This window comes from Semicossyphus pulcher, unplaced genomic scaffold, assembly GCF_022749685.1.
Source record: "Semicossyphus pulcher isolate SPU_LCO1_2020_fin unplaced genomic scaffold, fSemPul1.0.p SCAF_21, whole genome shotgun sequence".
Lineage (NCBI taxonomy): Eukaryota > Metazoa > Chordata > Actinopteri > Labriformes > Labridae > Semicossyphus > Semicossyphus pulcher.
This window is the reverse complement of record NW_027211695.1, coordinates 22,691,067-22,715,277: the sequence shown is the minus strand read 5'-3', so window position 1 is coordinate 22,715,277 and position 24,211 is coordinate 22,691,067. Positions and strand designations below refer to the sequence as shown.

At 44.7% G+C, this 24,211-nt stretch overlaps 3 protein-coding genes across 3 annotated transcripts; 2 read left to right on the top strand and 1 right to left on the bottom strand.

Annotated features, from left to right (window-relative positions):
• Positions 1-308: 308 nt before the first annotated feature.
• LOC138600673 (F-box only protein 41-like) lies at positions 309-13,576 on the top strand. Its single transcript, XM_069672148.1, has 17 exons — positions 309-439; positions 2,008-2,192; positions 2,551-3,090; positions 3,213-3,292; positions 4,783-4,855; positions 6,441-6,674; positions 6,800-6,864; positions 7,025-7,174; positions 7,482-7,651; positions 7,749-7,969; positions 8,478-8,593; positions 8,997-9,149; positions 9,599-9,694; positions 10,182-10,300; positions 10,747-10,905; positions 11,015-11,130; positions 11,882-13,576. Exons 2-17 carry the CDS (start codon positions 2,022-2,024, stop codon positions 11,942-11,944), a joined length of 2,526 nt encoding a protein of 841 aa, XP_069528249.1. The 5' UTR covers positions 309-439; positions 2,008-2,021; the 3' UTR covers positions 11,945-13,576.
• Positions 13,577-14,112: 536 nt separating this feature from the next.
• On the top strand, positions 14,113-17,326 carry LOC138600697 (ceramide-1-phosphate transfer protein-like). The gene is made up of 6 exons (XM_069672174.1): positions 14,113-14,203; positions 14,902-14,966; positions 15,324-15,505; positions 15,941-16,103; positions 16,184-16,380; positions 17,098-17,326. Exons 1-6 carry the CDS (start codon positions 14,113-14,115, stop codon positions 17,324-17,326), a joined length of 927 nt encoding a protein of 308 aa, XP_069528275.1.
• LOC138600669 (zinc finger protein 37-like) lies at positions 17,313-23,736 on the bottom strand. The gene is made up of 10 exons (XM_069672144.1): positions 23,421-23,736; positions 22,956-23,030; positions 22,201-22,348; positions 21,649-21,764; positions 21,328-21,569; positions 20,582-20,676; positions 20,358-20,473; positions 20,031-20,275; positions 19,801-19,940; positions 17,313-19,709 (listed from the first exon to the last, which is right to left on the bottom strand). The coding sequence occupies exons 1-10, from the start codon at positions 23,671-23,673 to the stop codon at positions 18,443-18,445; spliced, it is 2,697 nt and encodes an 898-aa protein (XP_069528245.1). The 5' UTR covers positions 23,674-23,736; the 3' UTR covers positions 17,313-18,442.
• Positions 23,737-24,211: the final 475 nt, after the last annotated feature.

Sequence of the window (24,211 nt, the reverse complement as noted above, 5' to 3'; positions counted from 1 at the left end):
ACTTCATAATAAAAGTCTGCTGTTACATAAATAAACCTGAACACGGCCTGAACTGTGGATTTAACGAATAAAAGTTGGACTACAGCTCCGGCCCCTCCCCTCCCCTCCCCTCCTCTGCTCGGCCATCATCTCCACATCAGGACTGACACGTCACGCGGCTTCTACGTCAGCAACAGCAGCACGCGGCGACCGAGGGGAGGGGGCGGTGTATGGAACACATATATGCCATGTACACACACACACACACACACACACACACACGTCTACCGCCGCTGCACCTGCACGAGACCGCTACGGTGCCGGATCGACAGGACTGATCGACCCGCCGCCGCGCGAGGATGTAATGAATTCCTGAGCGGGAAAGAGGGAAACCATGGCAACGGGTTTTTAGAATGAGGCTGGGCGACTAAAGCGCCGACGGATTACCGCTTTCATACAAGTAAGACAGAAATATTTTTCTGCTCATTAATAGTTTTTTTTCTTTAGCCGACCAAAACAGAATTCTCACAGAAACTCATTTAATCCATCAGTTACCTGCTTCTACATGCACTCACCAGTATTACTACAGACTTATACACTACAAAAACATCGTTTGTTGTTTCATTCAATTAGAGAAACATTTTGTTAGTGAAATCACAAAATCCACCTACCAGCAACTCTAAAGGTCACTAGTTAGCGTCCTGTTTGTTTAGTATGTAAGAAATTAACAGGTCAAGAAGGGGGGTGACATGTCCGACTATTTGTCTTCTTTGGGCCCATAAAACAAAGTTTTACACTTGGGTTTTTGAGCATGAGAACAGAAAGATATATCATGATAATTATTGATCTTTAAAGATGCTGGCAGAAAGATTTTTCTCCCACTCTCCATTTTGTGCAAGGCTAAGCTAACTGGCTGCTGAGGTAGCTTTGTATTTTACACACAGCAGAGACGGCAAAGAAAAGAATGGCAAACAATACTTTGAGAAGTGTCATAAAATATGCTGTTTTTCCTTAGAGGTTTGGTTAGCTCGAGGCATAGACATGACTGGGTTTGTGAAAGATTTTGAAGGTGATTGCTTACGTCAACATGCTAACATTCTTACATTGACAATGCTAACATGCTAGCAGGTGTTATATTTACCATGTTCAGCATCAAAGTTTAGCGTGTTAGCATGCTAATATTAGCTAATTACTAGTGCACACATCATATAGCTGAGGCTGGTAGGAAGGCTATGAGCTCTGCAGGTATTTTGTCATAAAGAAGTGCTTTTGGCCTGACGATGGCGCTAGATGAAATGTCAGAAGGTCACCAAAGTTATTATGATTCATCCTGAGGTGAGCATGAATGTCTGAACCATATTTTTGTTCTCTGTGGCCACAGAGGATGTAGTTCAAAACTGCCTCTGAAAAACGGCAGAAAAATATCAAAGTGTTAAACATCCAAAAAAGGTCAATGAATGTAGCAGCAGAGACACACCCAGACATCTCTTTCTTCCTGCTCATCCATCCAGACTGAAAATTCCTCTACATGGGGTTGACCTGAGGACACACACACACACAAACACACACACACACACACACACTCAGACTGCACACGCCCAGTGCATCATCAGCAAGTGTGTGTTTTCATATTCCACACACACAGTCAGTGGGGTGGAAGATGCATGCTTCACTTAGCAATTAGCCTCACAGAAACACACACACACACACACACACACACACGTCCTACTAATGTCAGATCCTACAGGCGTGTGTCTGATAGTTAAGCACACATCAACACGACCGGCTCGTCCAGGAAGTGTGAAAATGACTCACACACACATCTCACTGAAGCTTTGCTGTTTTTAATCCTCTGATTTCAGTCTCATTAATTCTTTATCTACACAAAATCAATTATGTAGCGCGCGCACACGCACACACACGCACACGCACACGCACTGACCCAGTTTTTTGTGTGTGCAGGAGGAATACATAAAAGTATGTTACTACCATCCTCTGCTGCAGTGTGTCTGTGTCTTCTGTCTGCAGCTCCCTGGTGAAGCATGTCCTCCTCCTCCTCCTCCTCCTCCTCCACCTCCACCTCCTCCTCCTCCTCGGAGCTGCCCTACTTCTGTCCTCGCTGTGATGACAAGTTTCGTTTCTCATCTGTACCTGAGCTCCGGGCTCACCTGGTCAGCCAACACACCTATGAGACCCTGCTGGTACTGTCACAGGTAATTGAAGGCTGCGACGTGTGGTTCCTTACTGAGTAATCGGTTGTTTTCTCAAAAGATATTTTTTATGTTAAGCAGTGAACGTTTCGTCGCCTTTCATGTCTTTTTTTGCCATTTTCAAAACATGACAAAGTTTTAAAGTCATCGTTAAAATAGTTCCTGATAGTTTCTGACTGTCAGGAGGGATTGGGGCCACATGAGTTTGTTGTCAGATTTCAGACTTTAAACTCAGAACTCAAAAACATAGTTTGCACATTTGGCCTTTCAGTCATATTTCTGTTTAAACTCCGTTTTTTATATTCTATTCTAACGGAATGAAGGAATTTTAAATACGTATCATTGCACACTTACATTTCAGGCTCGGGTAAGAAGCTCCAGAGCCGGTGCTCTCCTTCCACTCCCCGGACGTGCTGTATCCCAAAGAAAGAGCTCATCCCTGGGCATGAGAGCCCACAGCCTCCCCCTCCCGCTGGCCTGCCTCGATCTCGCCTCGTCATCTGCCTCCGTCCAGCTGCTCAGGGAAATGTTTGGCCCTTCTGGAGATCGCTCTCTACCATCTTCTGCAGGACATCCAGAAGACCCCTCCAACGCCCTGGCCCTCCCCGGCTCTGTGGGGCCTCTTCCTGGGAAAGGTCTGGGCCAGGTGGGGCTCCAGCTGGGTCTGGACTTGGGCCTGTCCGTGGGGATCGGGCTGGAGGAGAAACTGGAGCTGGGGCTGGATCATAAGATCGCTCTAACTTTTGCAGAGGTGGAGGAGAGGGTCAACCGCCGCGTGGGTCGACTGAAGGTGGAGCTACAGAGGAGGGAGGTGGAGCTGGAGCGAGAGCGGCGGGATGGGGAGCGACTGAAGTGTGAGAAACAGGAAGTGGAAGAGAGGGCAGCTTACCTGTCCAGACAGGTGGGTGGAGCTATGACTCTGCAACGATACTTAAGTCCAAGAATTTGATCTGTTTTTTTCATGTGTGAATGTTGTTATAAACATATAAATACAGTATCTTTGAATGTTCTTTGATCGGTCAGGTCTCTGCTGCCATGGAGATGATGGAGCAACTAAAGAAAGAAAAGGACGGAAAAGAGAGAGAGCTGAACGAACGACAACAGTAAGTATCTCCAAAGTCTCTTAACGTTTGTTTGTCTGTATGTGTGCATCTGCAGTTTTAATCTTTTAATGCTAAGTGCAGGAACATGTGCATCTGCAGGTGTTTTAAAAAACAACAGGAAGTATAACTCAGAAAAATAAAACTTAGCATGAACGTCACTTTACTGTCGCCAACAAATCCCGCCTTGAAGTACGACCAAGCGTGGAATCTTTCACAGCCTTCAGGCTGTGCTCTGTGTTCTCCAGCACTGACATCAGGTTCTTATAAATGTCTGGAAACAGGATTTCTGGCCACATGTCCATGGATACGTCCATCTGTCCATTTCCTTCCGCTGGGTCGCGCTGGCAGCCGGCCAAGTTAGCCCAGATGTGTCTCTCCCATCAATGTTTCCCAGCTGCTCCTGGGGGATTCCGAGGCATTCCCAGGCCAGGTGGGGTATATAATCTCTCCAGCGAGCTCTGGGTCTGCCCCGGGGTCTCCCTGCCCAGAAAACCTCCACAGGGAGGCGCCCAGGAGGCATCCTAACCAGATGCCCCAACCACCTCAACTGGCTCCTTTACATGCAAAGGAGTAACGGCTCTACTCCGAGCTCCCCCCGGATGTGTGAGCTCTTCGTCGTCTCCCTAAGACAAGGAGTCCAGACACCCTGCAGAGGAAACTCATTCTGTCTGCTTGTATCCGCGACCTCATTCTTTCGGTCACTACTCAAAGCTCATGACCACAGACGAGGGTTGGAACGTAGATCGAGCGGTAAATTGAGGGCTTCGCCTTACGCGCCAGCTCCCTCTTCACCACAACAACGGTACAACGCCAGCATTACTTCTGACGCTGCACTGACCCGTCTGTCAATCTCGTGACCCTCACTGTGAACAAGTCCCCGAGATACTTAAACTTCAGCGCCGGTGCATACCATCTAATGAATATAGGGCAACATAACACTTCCTCTTACATCCCCTGAAGCATTATTATAAGTGCAGTTCCAACATTATCCCCCAGATATAAGTGAGAAAAAAAATATGATATTAATATTAGCTTCTTTCATTAACAAGCACCAGTCGGACACAAATGCAGCTTAGCATCTAACCAGCTTCCTGTATACATGAAAGGCAGTTAATATATATGTGCATGCGTAACTCTGCTGTGGCTTTAATACAACATATTATACTCAGTGATCCTCTGCTCATCATGTGCTAAACAGCAAGCACAACACGATGCTCAGGCAGAGGACACGTCATGTTCAGTCTGCATCACTGGACACACACACACACACACACACACACACACACACACACATAGCTGTGATGATAAATGTAAGATGACAGAGAGGCTCAGCAGCCCTGAGGGAGTGTGTGTGTTAGTTAGGTCAGTCACTTTGTCAGTTTGTGTGGCTGCATATATTTACATAGTGTTTGTTTCAAGCTAAACTACAAACCTGAAAATCTGAAGCTGCTTTATGTGTAAAACTAATACACTGAATATGTGTTTTTCAGGGAGGTGGTGGACATCGAATGTTTTCTGAGGGAGACGGCAGAGAAAGAGGCCGAGGCCAAATCCAGACTGCAGGTGACCCCGTCATCTTCCACTGTCACCTGTATCGTACGGTGGCCGACAAGGGCAATCGCACCGCAACGGCCCAAACGATTTCCACTAGAAGAAACAGGCAAATTCAGAAACACGTGCAAAAGTCCAAAATATTGAATTTTTGGTTGCAAATACAAAAAAATGTCCTTTTAAAATCAGCAAACTGTTCATTGAATTTCTGTTTTTTCTGGAAGGTTTCACCATAAACTGGTCCGTTTGTTTATTTGAGAGTCCACACCTTTTGTTTATGGATTAGTTCTTTTATTTCATTTTGGTCCAGTTTAGCCAACCTTTTTTCAGGTTAGCTAAATGTTAAGTCAGTTGCTAAGATTGTGTTATTCAGTTTGGGAAAAGCCAATCTCGGAACCCATCCGCTAACCTCTGACGACGGTATAGCCTCTGAGGACAATGGTGAAAATGTCAGGCGTGTCCGGTTTCGCCGGCGTTTAGGGATAAACGACTTCCAGCCAAGACTTCCTTTCCCTTCCTGAAATAACAACATCATGATGCAGATTAGGAACAAGTCAACATGAAGCTTTGTCAGGTCTGTCCTCAAGAGGAGAAGAAAACTACTGTAACAAGTTTGTTGAACGGAGGGCGGAGCCAACATTTCTGATGCATTCAGGGTTGAATTTTAGCTCTAGAACAGATTGTTAGCTGTTAGCATGCAGATGTCTGTTTATAGAGATTAATGAGATGATGAGTCGTTGTCAGAGTTCGTTACAGTAGATTAGGCTCCGCCTGCTTTTGCGCTCCACACAGACTTTTTTCACAGACAGTTTTTCTTGTATACGCCGCAACCTGCTGATACGTGATTGGTCAATATTACTCAGACTACAAATGTACTACAAACAGAAACCAGAACACTTGCCGTATTAAAAATCCACGTCCCTGCCTACAGACTCTACATTTCTCTGTAGAATCTAAGTAGAGATTAGGGAAGAGCAGCAGAGAGTGGGGTTGGAATCAAACCACAGAAATGCTTTCTGGGTTCAGTTTTGTACTTCAGTCGATGAAATTCGTCTTTCCAGTGAAGAACTTTCTGTCAGTTTGTCCATACACCCTAAGCCTAAATAACACAACCAAATGCCTAACCCTTACCCTCCCTTAAAACCAGGTCTTAACTTTCAAACAGCCTGCGAAAATGTCCCCACAATGGAGAATGTCCTCACTACGATGGTTTGAAACTGTCTATAGTCCTCACAAAGATACCAATACAAGAACACCCCCTCACACACACACACACACACACAAAGCTCTCAAGGATTATTGAAAAAGATGTAAAATGTTTGCATGTTGCTGCACTTTCAACTATGTAGCTGTCGTGTGATTGGTCAGAACAGATAACAGTAACAGCATACAGAGGTGTGACGCTACGAGTATTGTGGGTAACGTAGCCTGTCTGTGTAAATGTAATCTGACGTCCACATCCTGTTAATGAGACACTCCGGCGTGTCCTGCTGGATCAACACATTTGTTGTTCCTTTCACACCACTATAAAGCAGTCGATGTAAATAACACAGGACGTATTCTTGTGACTGAAAAACCTTTGACTGTTTGACTTCAGGTGTTTATCGAGACGTTGTTGGAGCGAGCTGACCGAGCAGAGAGACAGCTACTGCTGCTCAGCACACACACGCATCACAACCAATACGCCAACCTCCACGACAGGTACACAAACGCAAACGCGTACTCGCTCGCAGAGGGATACACACCTGTACCTGGCCGTGGAGGACGCAGTCTGGATGCCAGCACTGATGACATCATCGCAAACAAAATGCAGGGAACCATTGGCAACCGGGTGAGGAGAAAATTTTTTATATTAAATTGAGACATTGTAAAGTCAGTTTCCTGTTAATTTCTGCTCTCCTTCTCCAACCTCCTTTTCCCTCGTTCTCCGTCATCCTTCTGCTCTCCCTTCTCCAGAGGAGTTACAGTGTTTCAGGCTCCTACAGACTGGGGGAGCAGCAGTACAGCCAACACCACTACAGGTACCTGAACGCATCACGATCTGAACCTCTAAGATGTTGCTTCAGATTGAACATTTTCCTCTTTAATTTAGATCATGTTCTTTTTATTTAATTTGGGTTTTTTGGTATTCAAACAGAACCACTGCTTCCTCTTCTGTGTAAATCTTTCAATGTCTCCCAGCCGCCTCAGCGGTCGTATGAGGACCTTCTCTCTGGGGTCAGGGGGTTGGGACAGTGAGGGGGGGTTCGTCCACCTCCACCCCCATCATTACGCTCCTGTCTGGACCAGCCGAGGGCGAGCAGCAGGAGATGGGAGGCGAGAGAGACTGTGGTACGTCCAACAAGTTTTATTTTGAACCTTGCTCATGTTAATGTGGCCAATACTGTGGTTTACACCTGCAAAACTGAAGACTTTCCCATGAGCCTCAGCGTGAAAATCTAAAGAAAAACTGGGCCACGTTCAATCCAAGCTGGATCACTCGCGTTTCCTTTAACCCAGCTGGTTAAAGGAAAGAGTTGGAGTTGCTCGTCACGTTATTTAAATATGTCCCTATAAAGAATTCAATATCTGACCCACTGTGTCACATCGTTGTCTTCTTCATATGGTTCTCCTCCTCCTCCTCCTCCTGTGTTTCCAGGGTCGGGGAGGGAGGTCTCGGGAGAACCTGGGGCAATAGAAACCGTCGACACCACAGCACAGAGGAAGAGGAGGAAGAGGAGGAAGAGGATGGAGAAGAAGAGGAGGAATTCTGGAGCAGCGCTGAGATGAGGAGACTCATCTTTGCCAGGACACACACACCTGGTTCAGGTGTCCTTCTGCCCAAAATGTTCTCATCAAAAACCTCATTCTCTCTTCGTTTCTTTGTAGTCCTTCATCTTTCTTCCTCTCTCCTTCTCCCCTGCAGAAGCCCCCTCCTCGCTCGGCTCCGCCCCCTCCCGTCGTGGTGACAGACATCTAGGGGTGGACACCTTGAAGCTGAGGGCAGGGCTTTTCTGCGTGTTTCCATATCTGGACGTGCACACCTTGCTGCGTGCGGCCGAGGTGTGCTCTGATTGGCATTTTGTTGCTAGGCATCCGGCGGTTTGGACACGCCTCCGGCTGGAGAACGCCCGAGTGTCAGCAGAGGTAAAGGAGCCTTCATCCCTTTGATATATATCCCCTTTAATTAGCGTGTTGATGCAGGTTTTTTAGACCCGCTGCCGATTGTCTCTTTTCCTATTGCCAGTGAAGTATCCTCCTGTCGGTCTCTTTTCTGCTACTTTCTGACGTCAAAACACACCCGAGACGGTGGTTAGGTCTTTATTGTATCTATTACTCATTCAGGAATGATGATTGAGCGCTGCTTGGACGGAGACGGGCGAAAAGGGGGCGGAGATTAGCATGTCAACACAGGTTTTTGTGTTCCCATCAATGCCGATCGGAGCCGAGACGATAATTACCCGGTCTACTGCAGAGTCATGTGACCCGGGTCTGAATGCTGATTGGAGCCTTTAACCAATTAGTAAGAAAGCCGGGTGTTAGCGGGTTTTTAGACCTGTGGGAAAGCGGCTTAATCTTTGAAACAGAGGAAATATTTTCAGTGGCGGATTAATCCACAATTGTTGTTTTAATTTGTGCGTGTGCGTGTGTCTAGTTCCTGACCACTCTGTCCCAGTGGTGTACTCAAACTCAGTCTGTGGTTCTCAACAACCTGAAGCCTCGAAGCAGACGAGCCAACGAGACGAGAGAGGATTACCATAAGATCACAAGGTAATACACACACACCTCCACTACTATACTTGGTTGTATATACATATGAGGAGCTTTATTCATTTACCTCATTCCCTACACCCTGAACCTAAATAACACCAGGTCTTAACTTTCATACAGCCTGTTTAAGTAGACCCGCCAAAATGTCCCCACAATGCAGAATGTCCTCACTACGACGGTTTGAAACTGACTAAAGTCCTCACAAAGACACCAATACAAGAACACCCACTCACACACACACACACACAACGCTCTCGGGATTAATAGAGACATGCTGCTGCACTTTCAACTATGAAGCTGTCGTGTGATTGGTCAGAACAGATAACAGGAACAGCATACAGAGGTGTGGTGCGAAGAGTATTGTGGGTAATGTAGTTGACCTGTGTGTGTTTTTGTTTCTCAGAGGCAGCGTGGAGCCGGGGGTGGAGGCCCTGCTGCGGTCAGCAGGGGGCAGTCTGCTTCATCTGTCTGTCTCTCAGTGTCCCCACATCCTCACAGACAGGACGCTGTGGCTGGCCAGCTGCTACAGCAGGAACCTCCAGACACTCACATACAGGTTACTCTGCTCACCTGTTCATCTGTTTACCTGTCAGTTTGTTTACATGTAAATTTACCTGTCTCACTTGTCTTTTTACCTGTCTGCTCACCTGTGTGTTTACCTGTCTGTCTGCTCAGCCGTCTGTCTGTTACCTGTCTAGCTGTCCTTTTACCTCTCTGTTTACCTTTATGTTTACCTGTCCGTCTGCTCAGCCGTCTGTTAACTTGTCTGTCAGTTACCTGTTATTCACTTGTCTTTTACCTGTCTGTTAACCCGTCAGTTTACCTGTCTGTTAACCTTTCCACTTCCGGGTGTGTCTGTTTACCTATATATTGACCTTTATCTACCTGTCTGTTTTTCCTCTTTCTGCTCACCTGTCGATTTACCTGTACATTTACCATTATGTCTACCCGTCTGTTTGTCTACCCGTACATTTAACCTGACTGTTTGTTTTTCCGGTTCCGCAGAAGCTCGTCCGACCCTCTTGGTCAGGAGGTTCTCTGGGCCCTGGGTGCAGGCTGCAGGAACATCAGCAGCCTGCAGGTGGCACCAGCTCACCCCTGGTCAGTAACACACATGATCTCTTAAAGACACAGTGGCTGCTTCTCAAGTCTCTTAAATTGCATCCATCCCACCAGAGATGCAAAGGGAGACGAGAGGAAATCAAGAGAGGAGAGAGGAAAGGAGGAAATATGATTAAAGAGACATGATTCCTCTGAAGCATCACGTGAAGTTTCACATCGGTCCGATCACCTGCAGCGTCCAATCAGTAACTGTGATCTAATAAGGGGGCGTGTCAGCCAGTAAAAGACTTCCGTGAAGGCTGCTCTCGTGTATCCTCACTTCTCGCTCTTCCCAGCAGTGATAAGGGCTTTGAGACGGTCCTCAATATGGCGGCTCCGGAGGAGCGAGGAGCGAGGAGATATGAAATAAGAGACCTGAGATCCAGCCACAAACAGGACCGGAAAATTAAAAGGTTACGTTTATAATTTGATCCTTTTCTCTTCTGTTTGGTCCACGATTCTCTTTCTCTTTCCTTCTCTCTTCCAGCCAACAACCTACTCGTTTTGGAAACCGTTGCCTGCAGACTATTGGTCGGTGCTGGCCACACCTCCGCTCGCTTAGTGTGGGCGGGGCCGGCTGTGGGACTCAGGGATTGGTTACTTTAGGTGAGTGACAGTTAAAAACAAAAGAACAGAAAATAATTTTATCGCAAATAAGAAATACTTTTTAAAGGGTGCAGAACTTCTGAGCATTAGTCCCTGAGAACTGTGTGTGTGTTAGGGGGTGTTCTTGTTTTGGTATCTTTGTGAGGACTAGTGTCACTTTTAAACCATCATAGTGAGGACATCTCTGCATTGTGGGGACATTTTGGCAGGTCTGCTCAAAATGGCTATATCAAGTTATGGTTTGAGGTGAGGGTGCGGGTTGGGGTTAGACCTTTGGTTGAGTAATTTAGGTTTAGGGAGTAGGGAATGAGGTCAATTAAATAGTAATATTATTAATAATAAGAGCGCTACCAGGTTTCTGTAGTGACGTTCCAGTTTACAAAAAGTAGTAAAGTATGGAGGTAAGTATGTAAGTTGAAAGTGTGTTGTGTGTGTGTTGTGCATAGTGCGGAGCTGTGCTCACCTGCAGGTGTTGGAGCTGGAGCGTATTACCGACCTCGGCCTTCAGGCGGCAACAGAGCTGTGTGAAGCCGGACTGAAGAGTCTAGAAACGCTGATCCTGATGCACTCACCTGTCAGCGGTCAGGCCATCCTGCACTTCCACAGTGAGACCCACCTACTGTCCTCCAAACACACACACACACACACACACACACTTATTAACATCTTACTGAAACATGATTGGTTAATGAAGTGAGCTCTGTGTTTCTGCAGGTATGTGTAAAAACATAACATCTGTAGTGGTCGAGGTCTCTGTGTCAGATTACTTTGAAGAGCCGGACACGGAGGAAGCTCAACATCTGTTTGGAGAAATTCTCACAACACTGGAGGTGAGTTTAGAAACTACAGGTAAAACTAGAACAGATTTTAGATGTCTGTAAAATCTACAGACTGTATAAGAAATGGAAGTGGTTTCTAAAGTGAAGCCTTTGAAGTGCCTTATTCTGTTTTCTTTCTATTGACCAGCAGGGGGCGACTCCATTAGTAAGATTCTATAGAAGTCTATGAGAAACTGCTCCTCCTCCTCTCCTGAGTTATTCCCTCAGTAAACATGTTCCTGATGACTTTATGGTCTCAGTCTCTAGTTTCAAGTCTTCTTCAACACAGCATGATGTTCATTTAGTCACTGATGCTCCCATTGAGAGTCACACAGACCAGGAAGAGGGGAGGGTTTAGGGCGGGGCTACCTGTGATTGACAAGCTGCTACCACAGAGACCTGAAAAATGTCTTGTTTCACTAAGAGACACTCTGAGGAGTCGTTCAGTTTCCAAGTAAATACATTTTGTTTAAAGCATGTTTTTGGGGTCCCAATTTTTATCACCCAGCTAACTAAGCTCCTGCTAGGCTTTGCTATTAACTTATGTACACGTCTGGCTCCAGATGACAAGACCAAAAAAGGCCAAATCTAACCTTCAAAACAGAAGACCTCAAACCACTTGCTGAGGTCACTGTGGCTACCTCCACTTTCTATATACAGTCTATGACGGAAAACTGCTTTAAGTAAACAAAGTAACGTACTGATGCTTGAGGCTCAGTTAGCAGTTTAGTGAAACAAACCTGACAACTTCTTTGTTCCTCAGGTCCTCCAGAAGCGTCCTGGGCTCTGTGACGTCTTACAGGTTAAAGCTGAAGGATTCTGCTGACCTCATACACACACTCACACACACACACTTCTCTACGTATTTATATTATGCATTCCATGACCGAAAACCTTAACCCCTAAAGCAGAGGGTCCATCCCAACACCAACACCAGAGAGCAGAGAAGTGCCTACAGTAGTAGCATAGAGGTAATTCAAGAGAATATTTTGAGATCATGAGATCACATTTTATTACATCACAACATCAACTTATGGACATAAAAGATGAAAACAAACTCACTGCAGGGAGACACAAATGGACCTTCTACAGATCTGAAACAGTGTTAATAACACGACTGAAACCCTGAGAGACAGTGATCAGAGCTCTGGTTTTTAAAGCAGCAGGTGCCTGTTTGAGACTGTAACATTTAACTGTTTGACGTGTGTATTACTTACACACAAGTTTCACTTTAACCCAAAAACATTTACAGGTGTCAGTTGGTTATTCCAAACATTTAACAAATGGTCCATCCAAAGAAAGACCAATTAAAGCAAAAACGTACTCACACAGAGATACAGAGAAACAATTTTCCATAACGTCCTCCTGAACGACCATCTTACTAAGCTCTCACTTCGGTCAGTCACGAGTTTATACAATTATAAATGAGAAAAAAATGACCTCCCAATCTTCTTATCTATCTTATATAAGTATAGAAGTTAAAATATATATAATATATTCTCCGACGATGTTTAAATTTGTGGGGGGTTTTCTGACATTGCTTTTTTCTGTCAGCGAAGCTCAGATTTTTGTGAACTTGACATGAACTTGAGTTTGTTGTCATTTGCTTAAGAATTAATCTTAATGTTTTTTAATCTTAATATTACCCCCCTCCCCTGTTAGCCTTGTAATTTTTTTTATAATGCACTATTTAATTGTCAATATTCTTCCACAAACTGATCTCGGGAGTGGAGATGGTCCTGAGTCCTTGATTACTTCTTCACAGACCCTTAATGCGTTTACACTAGACCCTCTATTTTACATCACATTTAATTCTTTAGTTGCACTGTAAAAAGATGGCCTTTAACCTTAAAACAAACCATTATCCTAACTTCTTTAATCCATACTGTTCTCTGTTCTTAATCTACTTTTGAACCTCAGGTAAACCTGAAGTCTTTGCAAATAAATCCAATTTAACCATGAACCCCTTTCCTTCTTTATTAAAGCTCACAGCTTTATTTTCCTTAAAATAATCGTCATCTCCATTAACACCCTTTTCTAGGTCTAGCTTTAGTTTACTTAGCTACTCTACTAATGTTAAAATAAAGGTCCAGCCAATAGTGTTAGCAAAAAGTCCATATTGTTCTTTAAAAGCCATAAATCCTAAACCAAGTCACAGAAAACCTTTAGTCTTACCTTAATGAAACCCTCCTTCTTTAGCTTTTCACTGAAAACAAGCACAAACGTATGCACAAATATAATTGCACAAGATACACTGACTGATACACCAAAGACATCAATCAATCAATCAATCAATGAGATGTGTTGGACAAGTTAAAAAAGGGAATCCATCTTTGTTATTCAACATCTTCAGAGTTTTAAAGCGCTACGTGTTTCATTTCACCATCAATAAATTATTTTTTTGCCACTTCTGGAGACTTTTGTGTTCTTATTGAAGACACTGAAATGTCCCACTGTTATTACAGACACTGAACTAACCACAGACGCCGGACTGTCCCACTGTTATTACAGACACTGAACTAACCACAGACGCCGGACTGTCCCACTGTTATTACAGACACTGAACTAACCACAGACACTGGACTGTCCCACTGTTATTACAGACACTGAACTAACCACGGAGGCCAGATCAGACACTGGACTGTCCCACTGTTATTACAGACACTGAACTAACCACAGACACTTCACCGTCCTGACCTTTTGCCCAAATAAGGAAAATCCGGAAGTCCGTGTGTGTGCGCGCGAGTGTGTTATAAAACTGAGATAAACCCCTGCAGAACGAAGGTCAAGTTTAAAGGTCATGTGATCGTGCAGCCAACCCCTGTGAGAATGAGCAACTGGTCAACCTTTAACCCCAACGAGAGAGAGGGGGGGAGAGAGAGCGAGCGAGTAAGCAAAGCATGTGAGGACAACTTTGTACAGGCTTGTAAACAATGTGTGTGTGTGTTTGAACAGCAGGAGTTAGAGTGAAAGTGTGTGTGAGTTTTGGTCACCATGGTTTTCCCCAGACGGACAATGCTGCTTCGCTACCTGCTGCTGTCGGCCATGTTGGCTCTTCTCCTCTTCATCAGTTCCTTCTGGCTACGTGAGTTTCCTCCTTCACTGGCTGTCACTGAATGTCGGCCATGTTGGCTCCGCCTCTCATCCTCTCTCACACTCATTGGTTCACATAGTTACTATTCTATAAATTTGACTCTTGAATACAGAAAATAAAAGAACTAATAATAAAAATGTCAACAATAATAACAGCTCCGTTGAACCATATTTCATCTCAGTCCATCTCACAGTTGTTGAGTGTCACTTTCTAGGTCTTTTTTATTACACTGAAGCCAAAACAGCTTCAAAACTGACGTCTTGATAAGCCCCTCCCCCGAACACTGACTGACACTGCTATCATTGCTTAGCAAAAGTAACTTGTTGGTGTGATGTGCACATTTTAAGGTCTTTTTTTTTTTAAAAACAAAAAATCATCAAAATAATGTATACAAGAATTTAGCTGCGTTATGTGCACTTATATAAGTAGCAAATGTAAGCGTGTCCAGCAAACTAGCTAACTTGCTAATACTAATTTAGTGCTGAAGCTTGCATGCTATCAAAGTGTACGCTAACATTAGCAGCTCCATCCTGCTCTCTTTTTTCTCTTGAATTTAAAAGTGTATAATATCCATACAGTCTTAGCTCTGCTTAGTCTGAACAAACGTTTGATTATTTAAAAAAGACAGAATTATTTTTTAAACTGAAATGTTTCTTTGTTGGTTAACCAGACTTTTGTTTCTGTCTCAGCTCAGGGTGGAGTCAGAGACTGTGGAAGTGCCTGGCAGCCATGTTTGAGTTTTTACCGCCAAACAGTACGACTAACACAACACACACACACACGTTTGTTCTTATATCCTTATGAGGACTGTAACGTATTAGTGTCTTAATCCCCACCCTAATAAAACAACTTCAAATCAATTTGTCTTAAACTTTTTATATTAGTTAACTTTACTGATTAAATAAAGTAAATCAAGTAAGAAAAAACATCTGTGTGTATACACACACATATATATATATATATATTTATTTATTAAGACTAAACATTCACAAATTATCAAACCAATTAAAATTTATTTGTATTTTCTAATTATTTAAGAACACCAAGTACATTTCTGTGTAATCAGACCCCCAGTACAAAAGTCAAAAAGCAGATTAATTTTTTCTTTCAGCCTGAGCCTCCATTGGTCCCTGGGAAGTGGGCGGAGCCGGATAAAGCCCCGCCCCTTATAAAGGAGTGTCCTGGCCAATCGTTTCAGGCCTGGCGTCTGCTTCACTATTTAAAGTCCAGTCTGGCAGATGCTGATGACGTCCTGCTGGAGCCGTACCTGCAGAGTTGGGATCAGCTGCTCAAGTACACAAATACACACTTTTTTAAAGGGACAGTTTGACGTATTTGTTGATCTTTGCCGCCAAGGAATATTCCGGTAAATGTTTGTAGGTGTTGCTAAATGATTTTTTCACTTTTGGATTGAACCAGGTTAGCCGTTTCGTTTCAGGTCTTTATGCTAAGCTAAGCTAACCAGCTGAACAGAAACTAAGGTGGAATCAATCTGAACATCAACAATTGCTTTTTTGGGATTAAAAAACATTCAGGATAATTGTTTGTGTAAAGCTGTAATTCTAACACAAGTCCATTCACTGAATTCATCTCCAAAATCTAAACTTTAATTTTAAAGAAAAAAGTTCTCTTAGTTTAAATATCTTAAACTTGGTCCCCACAACAGCCGAAGTTCAGCAGTGCTGACACACACTAGTTTGATGGTTCACAGACGAATCTCTCTTTCAGCTTCATGGAGGCTCTCGGGACAATGGTCAGTTTCTTCTCTCAGAAAGTAAAGGAAAAGGTTGTACTGATACGAGAGCTGTTGCTGAAACACAGCGCAAAGGCTCATGGGAACGCTGACAGCTCCGGACTACAAACCCCAGCCTCTTTTGGACTCAAAAACGGGGTGAGAGTCAGACGGGTTTGGTAAAAACATTAAGATATGAAGTTCTACTTTTCCCCTCATATTCTTTTTTTTCTCACTAGGCTTATCGTTCGCTGCGATCCATGGTGGGGGCGGAGCTTAACAGGGGCGTGGTCAATTTCTCCCGCCGGACAGATTCGGGCTGCAGGACGCTGCTGCGGCTGCATCGATCACTGCTGTGGTTGAAGCTCATGTTGGAAGGTTTGGCCGAAGAGCCAGACGCAAATGGACGATACAAAACACCTGGAGAACTGAGCAGGTATCGATTTACAGACCGCGGTGTGTTCAAGGACCAATTACTCTGTCAGACAACAGAGAAGGGTCTCAAAATAAGTCAAACAATGAGTACTTGATTTCAAACGCAGACAAGGACAGCAGCTTCATTGTAGCTAGCTAGCTATCAAGCTAACATTAGCTCCATGAGTTGGTTGAAAACAATCTAAAGCTAACCTTGAAATATTGACAGATAATTGGTTTTAAATTGTCTTATGCGCTTCATCACTACATACAAGTTAAGCCGACAGACTGAGGCTCAAGCTAACAGTTCCACGGTCGTGAAATCAAGCTAAGAGACCTAAAGCTGAACAGGTTGTGATTGGCCCGACCAGAATCAGGTCCGATGGAAATCTGTCCAAGCAGGATTATAGATTTGTCTAATTCCCAGGCTAGCTAACAAGTCTAGTGTCAAATACCGTCAAAAGTACGAGCCAATGGTAAAGATGTGCTAAACAGTAGCAATTAATTAGCAATTTTATGAGCATGTTAGCATGCTGATGTTGGCATACTTGTGCATAAGAGCAGCCTCACAGAGTGATTAGCATGACTATACTCTAATTAAGCCAGAAACAGACAACTCCACCCGTCACTTTCAATGTTTACATACTGAATATTTCATGTCACAAAGTTCATTCATTCATTCATTCATATCACCCACCTCTGAAAGACACCCGCCGTCTGCTCCTCCTTCTTCCCTCAGGGACGCCTACCAGGTGGCGCTGGCCCCTCACCACCCCTGGATGCTCCGTCAGGCCGCAGAGTTCGTCTTCCTCGCTCTCCCGGACAGACGCTACTTCCTGCAGCTGGTGTGCGTGCAGAACCAGCAAGAGGCCGCGCCTGTGCTGCACATCATAATCCAAGCCCTGGAGCTGGTGCACACACAAACGCAGCGAATCCTGGCCGAACACGGGATGCTGGAGCTGCCCTGAGAAGACGTCCTGTTGTTCACGTGTCAGATACATGACTGACAGCGGCTACAGGGGTCGCGAACAAAGACGTGTCTCAGGTTATTTAAATGTGGTTTAATTTGGTCGCGTACATGTACATATGTAACAAACAAGCAGGCTCACACTGTTTAACAGTAAAGTATGTAAGCTGTATACTGCAGAGGAAATGTAAAACCAGGATATTTACAGATAATAGCTGAGTAATACTGTTGAGGATAACATGCACTTTAAGGCACCATATGCTGCATTCAGGAACACATGGGATTTTGAACTGTTCTGATGTCACGGTAAACATTTATAAAAAAAAGAGTAACATCAAAGTTTAACAGCCGATCGAGTCAATTTCAACTACTCAGTTTAAGGAAACTTCAAATTTCCCACTGGCCTTGAATGCAACATGAAATCAAACAAACAACATTTGAATATAATTATTATAAGTTATTTATAAAACTGAAGTAAAACTGAGGAAAACATCTGCGCACATGAAATGTGACGTGGTAATAACTCGTGACTGTGCTGCAAACCGGATGGCCTGTACGTGAACACACCTGGCCTGACACCTGATTCTGAACAGATGATTTAAGGACGTCTACATATGTTACTATTTGTTTCAGGAGGACATTTTTCACACGTTCATAATAACTGCCTGTAAATCAATGTTCAGCTCGTTTGACTTTCTGATCAGAGTTTCAAACTGAAAGAGATCCTCTGTAATAAATCTGTTCATGATGACTTTGTAAAAACAACACGGCTGCAGATTATTATTCTTTTCTTTATCGTGTCATCTGTTGATTATTTACACAATCGAATGTGAAGTTTAGAAGACGCTTCTTTCTTCCAAAACTTACAGAAGCTGAATTTTGTATTTCGATATATGTTTTTGTTTTGTCTCTTTTTATTTTATTTTCCAACCTCACTTTGAAAAGCAGGGCTGGGTACTTTTTTACAACAATTTGCTGCTTTACTGAACTTTAATTTCCTATTTGACAAAAGAGGCCATAAAACTGCTCGGAGACAAACGAGTGAATATCTGAGCGGACGCAGTCACAAACGAGTTGCACTCGTTTTGATAAAAACAGGACCGATGTTTTGGACGCTTCAGGACGAGGGTGCGTTCAGGAACGGGCTCTCGCTGCGATGATGACTCTTCATGTGCGTTTTCAGACAGTGGCCCTGAGTGAAGGCTTTGTCGCAGACGCTGCACTGGTACGGTCTCTCCCCGTTGTGGGTCCTCATGTGGACCGTCAGGTGCTCCTGCCGAGAACACGCCTTCCCGCAGACCCCGCACACGAACAGTTTGATTCCCAGGTGGCTCCTCACATGCGTGTTCAGGTGAGTCTTTCGTTTGAAGAAGCGTCCGCATTGCGAGCAGCCGTACGGCGCCTCGCCGGTGTGAACACGCATGTGCACCTTCAGCTCGCCGTTGGACACGAAGCCTTTTCCGCAGACGACGCAGGGGAACGGCCGCTCGCCGCTGTGCGTCCTCATGTGCGCCGACAGGCCGCAGTTTGAGAAGAAGCTCTTGCAGCAGATGTGGCAGAGGAACGGCCGCTCTCTGGACGTGTGGATCTTCTCGTGAGCCTTTAACGTGTAGGACAGTTTGAATCGCTTCCCACAGACCTCGCAGCCGTACCGCCTCTCGCCCGAGTGCGTCGTCTTGTGGCGGGCGAGGGATCGCAGGTCGGACAGAGACTTCCCGCAGACGGTGCAGTGGTAGCCGTCTCTTCCCGCGTGCGTCTTCCTGTGAGCGCAGAGCTGCGCCTTCAGACCGAACGCCTTCGGGCAGATGTCACATTTGTGTGGTTTATCGGCGGCGTGGACCCAGCGGTGGACGCTCAGCGCTGACGTGTGAGCAAACGTCTTGTTGCAGACGTCACATTTAAACGGGCGGTTTCCTGTGTGGAGGGTGGTGTGGTTGTTGAGGCCGGTGATGGTGAGGAAAGACTTCCCGCAGTAAGAGCAGTCGTGAGTCTTCTTGTAACTCCTCAGATGTTCCTTTAACTCGTCCACAGACTCAAACCGCTGCCCGCACACTCCACACGCACTCTGCGGCTCGTCCAGGTGAGTCCAGGCGTGCTTGATGAGGCTGCCCTGGATCCTGTACCAAACGCCACACACTTTACAGGGGTTTTTACTGCCCACCATCAGCTTCCCCTCCACAGCCCCTCGCCTCCTCGTCTTTGATCTCCACAGCTCGGGATCCGGGTTCCAGTCTCTGTCTCGCTCTTTCGCCTCATCGTCGTCGCTTGAGTCCACTTGGCTCTCAGCTGCACCTTCGTCATCAGCTTCCTCTGCTTCCTGTTGTTGTGACGCTGAGCTGCTGGACAGGACGGACACTCGGTGGCCTCTGTGCTGAACAGAGAAGCTGAGGAGCACAAACGTAGGGTTAGTTCGCTTGTGTATGTCAAAGAAGGTTTGAGCTTTTGTAGAAACCCTGAAACTGTTGTTTAAATTACCTTGAAGTGACGCCACCTTTGTCAGCTTTTATCAGCACAGCTGCAGCAGAAGGAGAACCAGTGATAACCTGGTTGTTTCTCTGTAGGAGGTGAAGGTCCTCCTCCTCCTCCTCCTCCTCCTTCTCCTCCTCTTCTCCTGTCTACAGGGCAAAAAAAGAAAAGATCATCTCATTGACCATCCTACAAAAGACCTCAGACAGTAAGGAGTGACTCGGATCAGGAGTCTGGACCTTCAGTCGGATGTAGAGGAGCGTCTTCTCCACCCCGGTGCTCCTCATGCTCCTGTAGATCTCCTCAGGTGTCAGTGTCTTCACTCGGAGCCGCTGGAGCCTCCTGCTGCGGTCCGACTTGAACACTTGAAGAGGTTTGTTTTCTCCTGCCAGCTGAGGGAAGGCCGCCCTCAGCAGGTCCAGGAAGTCCGGCTCCTGTAGTCCACGGGGGCACCTCAGGTCCTGAACTGGGGACTTCAGCAGGTCTGGAGCAAAGAAACAAACCCAACTAGATCAAACTACCTCCATCAAACATGAGTACATTCAGAACCCCATCTGCGTTTTCACCTTTTTTTGAGAGCACGTCAGACTGGAAATCCTCCAGCATGCAGACCCGGAGGTGGTGGTGAGTGGGTTCTTCACCGAGGCGGGGCCTGCCACGCTTCCTCCTTTCAGACGGAGACCTGAAAGATGAGACACGATGAGACGGTCCTAAAATCGGAGAAAATCAAGCAGAGGTTTGGTGTAAAACGAAGACGAGCAGGATCAGCTGACGGTTTGTGTTTGGTCACCTGGCAAACGTTTGATCAGCTGACGTGGATGGAAAATCATCTCCTCTCTGCAGGAGGTGAGCGTCCTCGCTGCTGCTGTGAGGATCCCCCGCTGTCTGAACAGATCCCAAGAATACAGACGGAACTTATCTTACAGCAGCAGAAATTCTGCCCCGTCGGGTTCAAGCGGTTTTACAACAAAGAACTACTTCTTTTGTATCCAAATGATCAAAAACTACCCCAACTGGCAGAAATGTACCCAAGCTGCTATCAAAATACCCCAGGAGATAAGAAACCCTATCCCATCTACAAGTTATATTACCATTCTGTCGGGTTAATACCCCAACTGCCAGAAAAAGCACCCCATTGGTATCAAAGTGCCCTGACAGACAGGCAAGACTGCCCTACATCCCAAAAATATTACCACTGTTATTATTAAAATGCCTAACAGAGAATAAAAATTGCCCCACTGTGATTGAAATGCCCCAAAAGACAAGAAAAACTGCACCAACTGCCAGAACTAGCACCCTATTGGTACCAAAAGACAAGAAACATTTTGACAGTTGGTAATAAGAGACGGAAAACGACTGCCCTATGTATACATGTAGCTGTTGACATTAAAATGCCCCATAAAAGAACATTTTAACTCGTTGGAATCAAATCAGACAGAAGAAAACTCCCCTACAAGAAACACTCCCCCCTCTTGGAGTAAATGTACCCCTCTGTTATGTAATTACCCTACTGATGATACCACATATTCAGAGCACCTTCAGTCGGATGTAGAGGGCAGACTTTCCCGCCCCGCTCAGCCTGATGCTCCTGCAGATCTCCTCGGGTGTCAGAGTCGTCACGCTCAGAGGCTGAAGCCGCTTCGATCTGTCCGACGTAAAAAAATCAAAAAGTTTCCGATCGGCCAACTGAGGGAAGCTGGACCGGAGCAGGTCCAGGAAGTCCGCCTCCTGCAGGCCACGAGGGCACTGCAGGTCCTGCACCGGACTTTTCTGAAAGACTGAAACAGACTCATCATGAGTTCCTCGTTCAGTTCAACGATAAAAACACGAACGCGCCTCAGTAAAGAGAAGTCTTACCACTTTTTGAGAGCACATCGATCTGAGAGTCGCCCAGGATGCGGATCTTGAGATCGAGGTGGCTTTGGGAGTCACTGATCCGAGGTCTGCCTGGCTTCTTCCTGCCAGAGCTCACTCTGGGGGAATGAACCCAGAGGATACAGATAGTGAGCAGGCTATTAAAATATACAAAGCTAACTGTTCCAACTCCGTAATGGACATATTGAACTTCACTGTTGCAACCATGCTATGCTAAGTTATGCTAACAGAATGCTGCCCGAGCAAAAAAATAAATTAACGATAAAGGAAAACTAGCCTGCTGAAATATCTAGCATCATCCTTTAGCCTCCACCATTCAATTCAAACTAGCAAACTAGCATGCCAAGCTTACTAGCATTCTGCCTCAGCCTCCAAGTAAATCAAACACCATCATCAACAGACTAGCATGCTAAGCTAATGAGAATAGTTCCATGGCCGCCAGAAAATAAAACACTGTTGTAGAAAAACTAGTATGCTAAGCTAACTAGCATGCTTCCTGGGATAGTATAACACTAGTATACTGGGATTTGTAACCTTGGTGATATTTGAAAATCGGGGTCCTTCAGATCTTCTCGCCTCTGTCTGGAGCTTGTAGTCATTGAATGCAGAGAGAGCTGCTGCTCTTCATCTCCACCATCATCTTCATCAAACCAGAGGCCCAGACTCCCAGTGTCCTCCACACCTGGACACAGGTGTAGTCGCAGGTCACAATTTGGTCATGATTGGATTTATGATTAGCTGTATGGCGGCTGAAACATGTCAAGTTAATTTGAATATGAAAAACACAACATCATCAGCATAGAGCGAAATCCATGTGGTCATAAACCAAATCCAGTGCAAAAAAATGCTAATTTAACCTCTGGCTTAAACATATGTATGTTTCTGTTAATGTGAAGACCGTTTTAAATTATTACTTAGAGCTAGCCTATATTTGTATGTAATTAACTGCAAATAAATCAAAAATCCGAAACTAGAGAATGTGATATGTTTTTATTCCTACAAAAATCGATATAATCTACTTAATGAATTAAGTATACCTTTCCCTATTTTTTGTCTTAATTATTCCTTTTTCTGAATTTGAAAACGTACACATAAATATTTGAATCACACTAAAGACTGTGGCTGATGTTTAACTAAAAATAAAGACAAAAACAGTAGCTGTAAATAAAATACAAGCTGCAAAAATAAACCGTAATTAACTCCCACAACCTTTAATTTCAATAATATAATCCTGCATTTAGTGCAAAAGTTAAAATACTGTAATAATGGAATAAAAAGAGGAGATTTACCGGAGTGCTCTGCGGGCTGCTCTTCCTCTTCACTCAAAACGACCACTTCATGGTCTTCTACATCTTCAATCAGAGCTTCGAGTTTTCAAGTACAAGTCAAAGAAAGTCAGATGTAGATTTTACAAACATAACATAATAAAAATCCTCCTTTAAACAGCGGACCACAGCAGCTTTAAACAAACATCATGGGCGTTAGGATAGGGCCCAGGAATCAAACTCCAAACCTGACTTGAGTTACTGGATAAAATCTGGCTTTTTGTAAGCCGAATAATAAGTGACAGCATGATAATATGTTTAAGCTTTTACTTTAGTCCCCCTGTATGCTGCAGAGTTTTCAGCCTGCTAAGACTCATTAAACTCGCAGTTTTGTGAAAGAAATTCCACAATCCGCATCTGAAAAGTACAGAGCCTTTGTGACTGTAATAACAGGGTTATTTATTGCTCCGAGTTCACCCAGACGCTCACCTCGTTTCTCTAATGTGACCCGAGGCTGCAGGAGAACCTCCAGCTGCTTCCTCTGCCGGTCAATCTCCCGTCTGAAGCCCGCCGCCTCCTCCTCGTACCCGGCTACGGTTCTCTCTACCACCGCTAAGATCTCCTGCGCGGCTGTTGTCAGTTTCTCGGTGACGATGCCTCTCAGTATCTCGGATTTAGACATGTTACCGAGGCCGTCCAGTGTCTCTGAGCCGCCGCCGCTCCTCTTCATCCAGTAAAACATCTTTTCTTTCTACTGACAGATGTGATTTTACGCACATTTATTTCGCACATTTACGTTCACTGAGTTTTTCCGGGTTTTGGTGCAACTGCAAACAGTGTCCGTCGAGAAACAAAGTAGCGGATAAAACTCGCAACGTCTTATATGGTTACCAAATGTTGCTATAGTTTTTTGTAGGGGTCTTGCAAATACAAAGATGAATCGACCCAGTTATTCTTTATCTGTACTTGACAGGTGTGTGAAGATAAAGAACCAACTTAAGAAAAACTATTGACCATAATAAGCTCACTAGATTCTAAAAAGTTGCCACGGTATGAAGAAAGGGTAATGGGGGTAATTAAATATAAACCATGTTTCGTTTACGGTTATTTCTTGGACTGAAGATGGCTCTGAATTCATCCTGACTTCCAGATATCTGACTAAAAACCAACGACTTTTAAGTTTAAAAACTACATTTTGAATTAATTCTTAGAAGTCGGACATGAAATACAAATTTCTTAAAGCTCATTCATTAATCCTGAATTTCCCAATAAGTATCTAA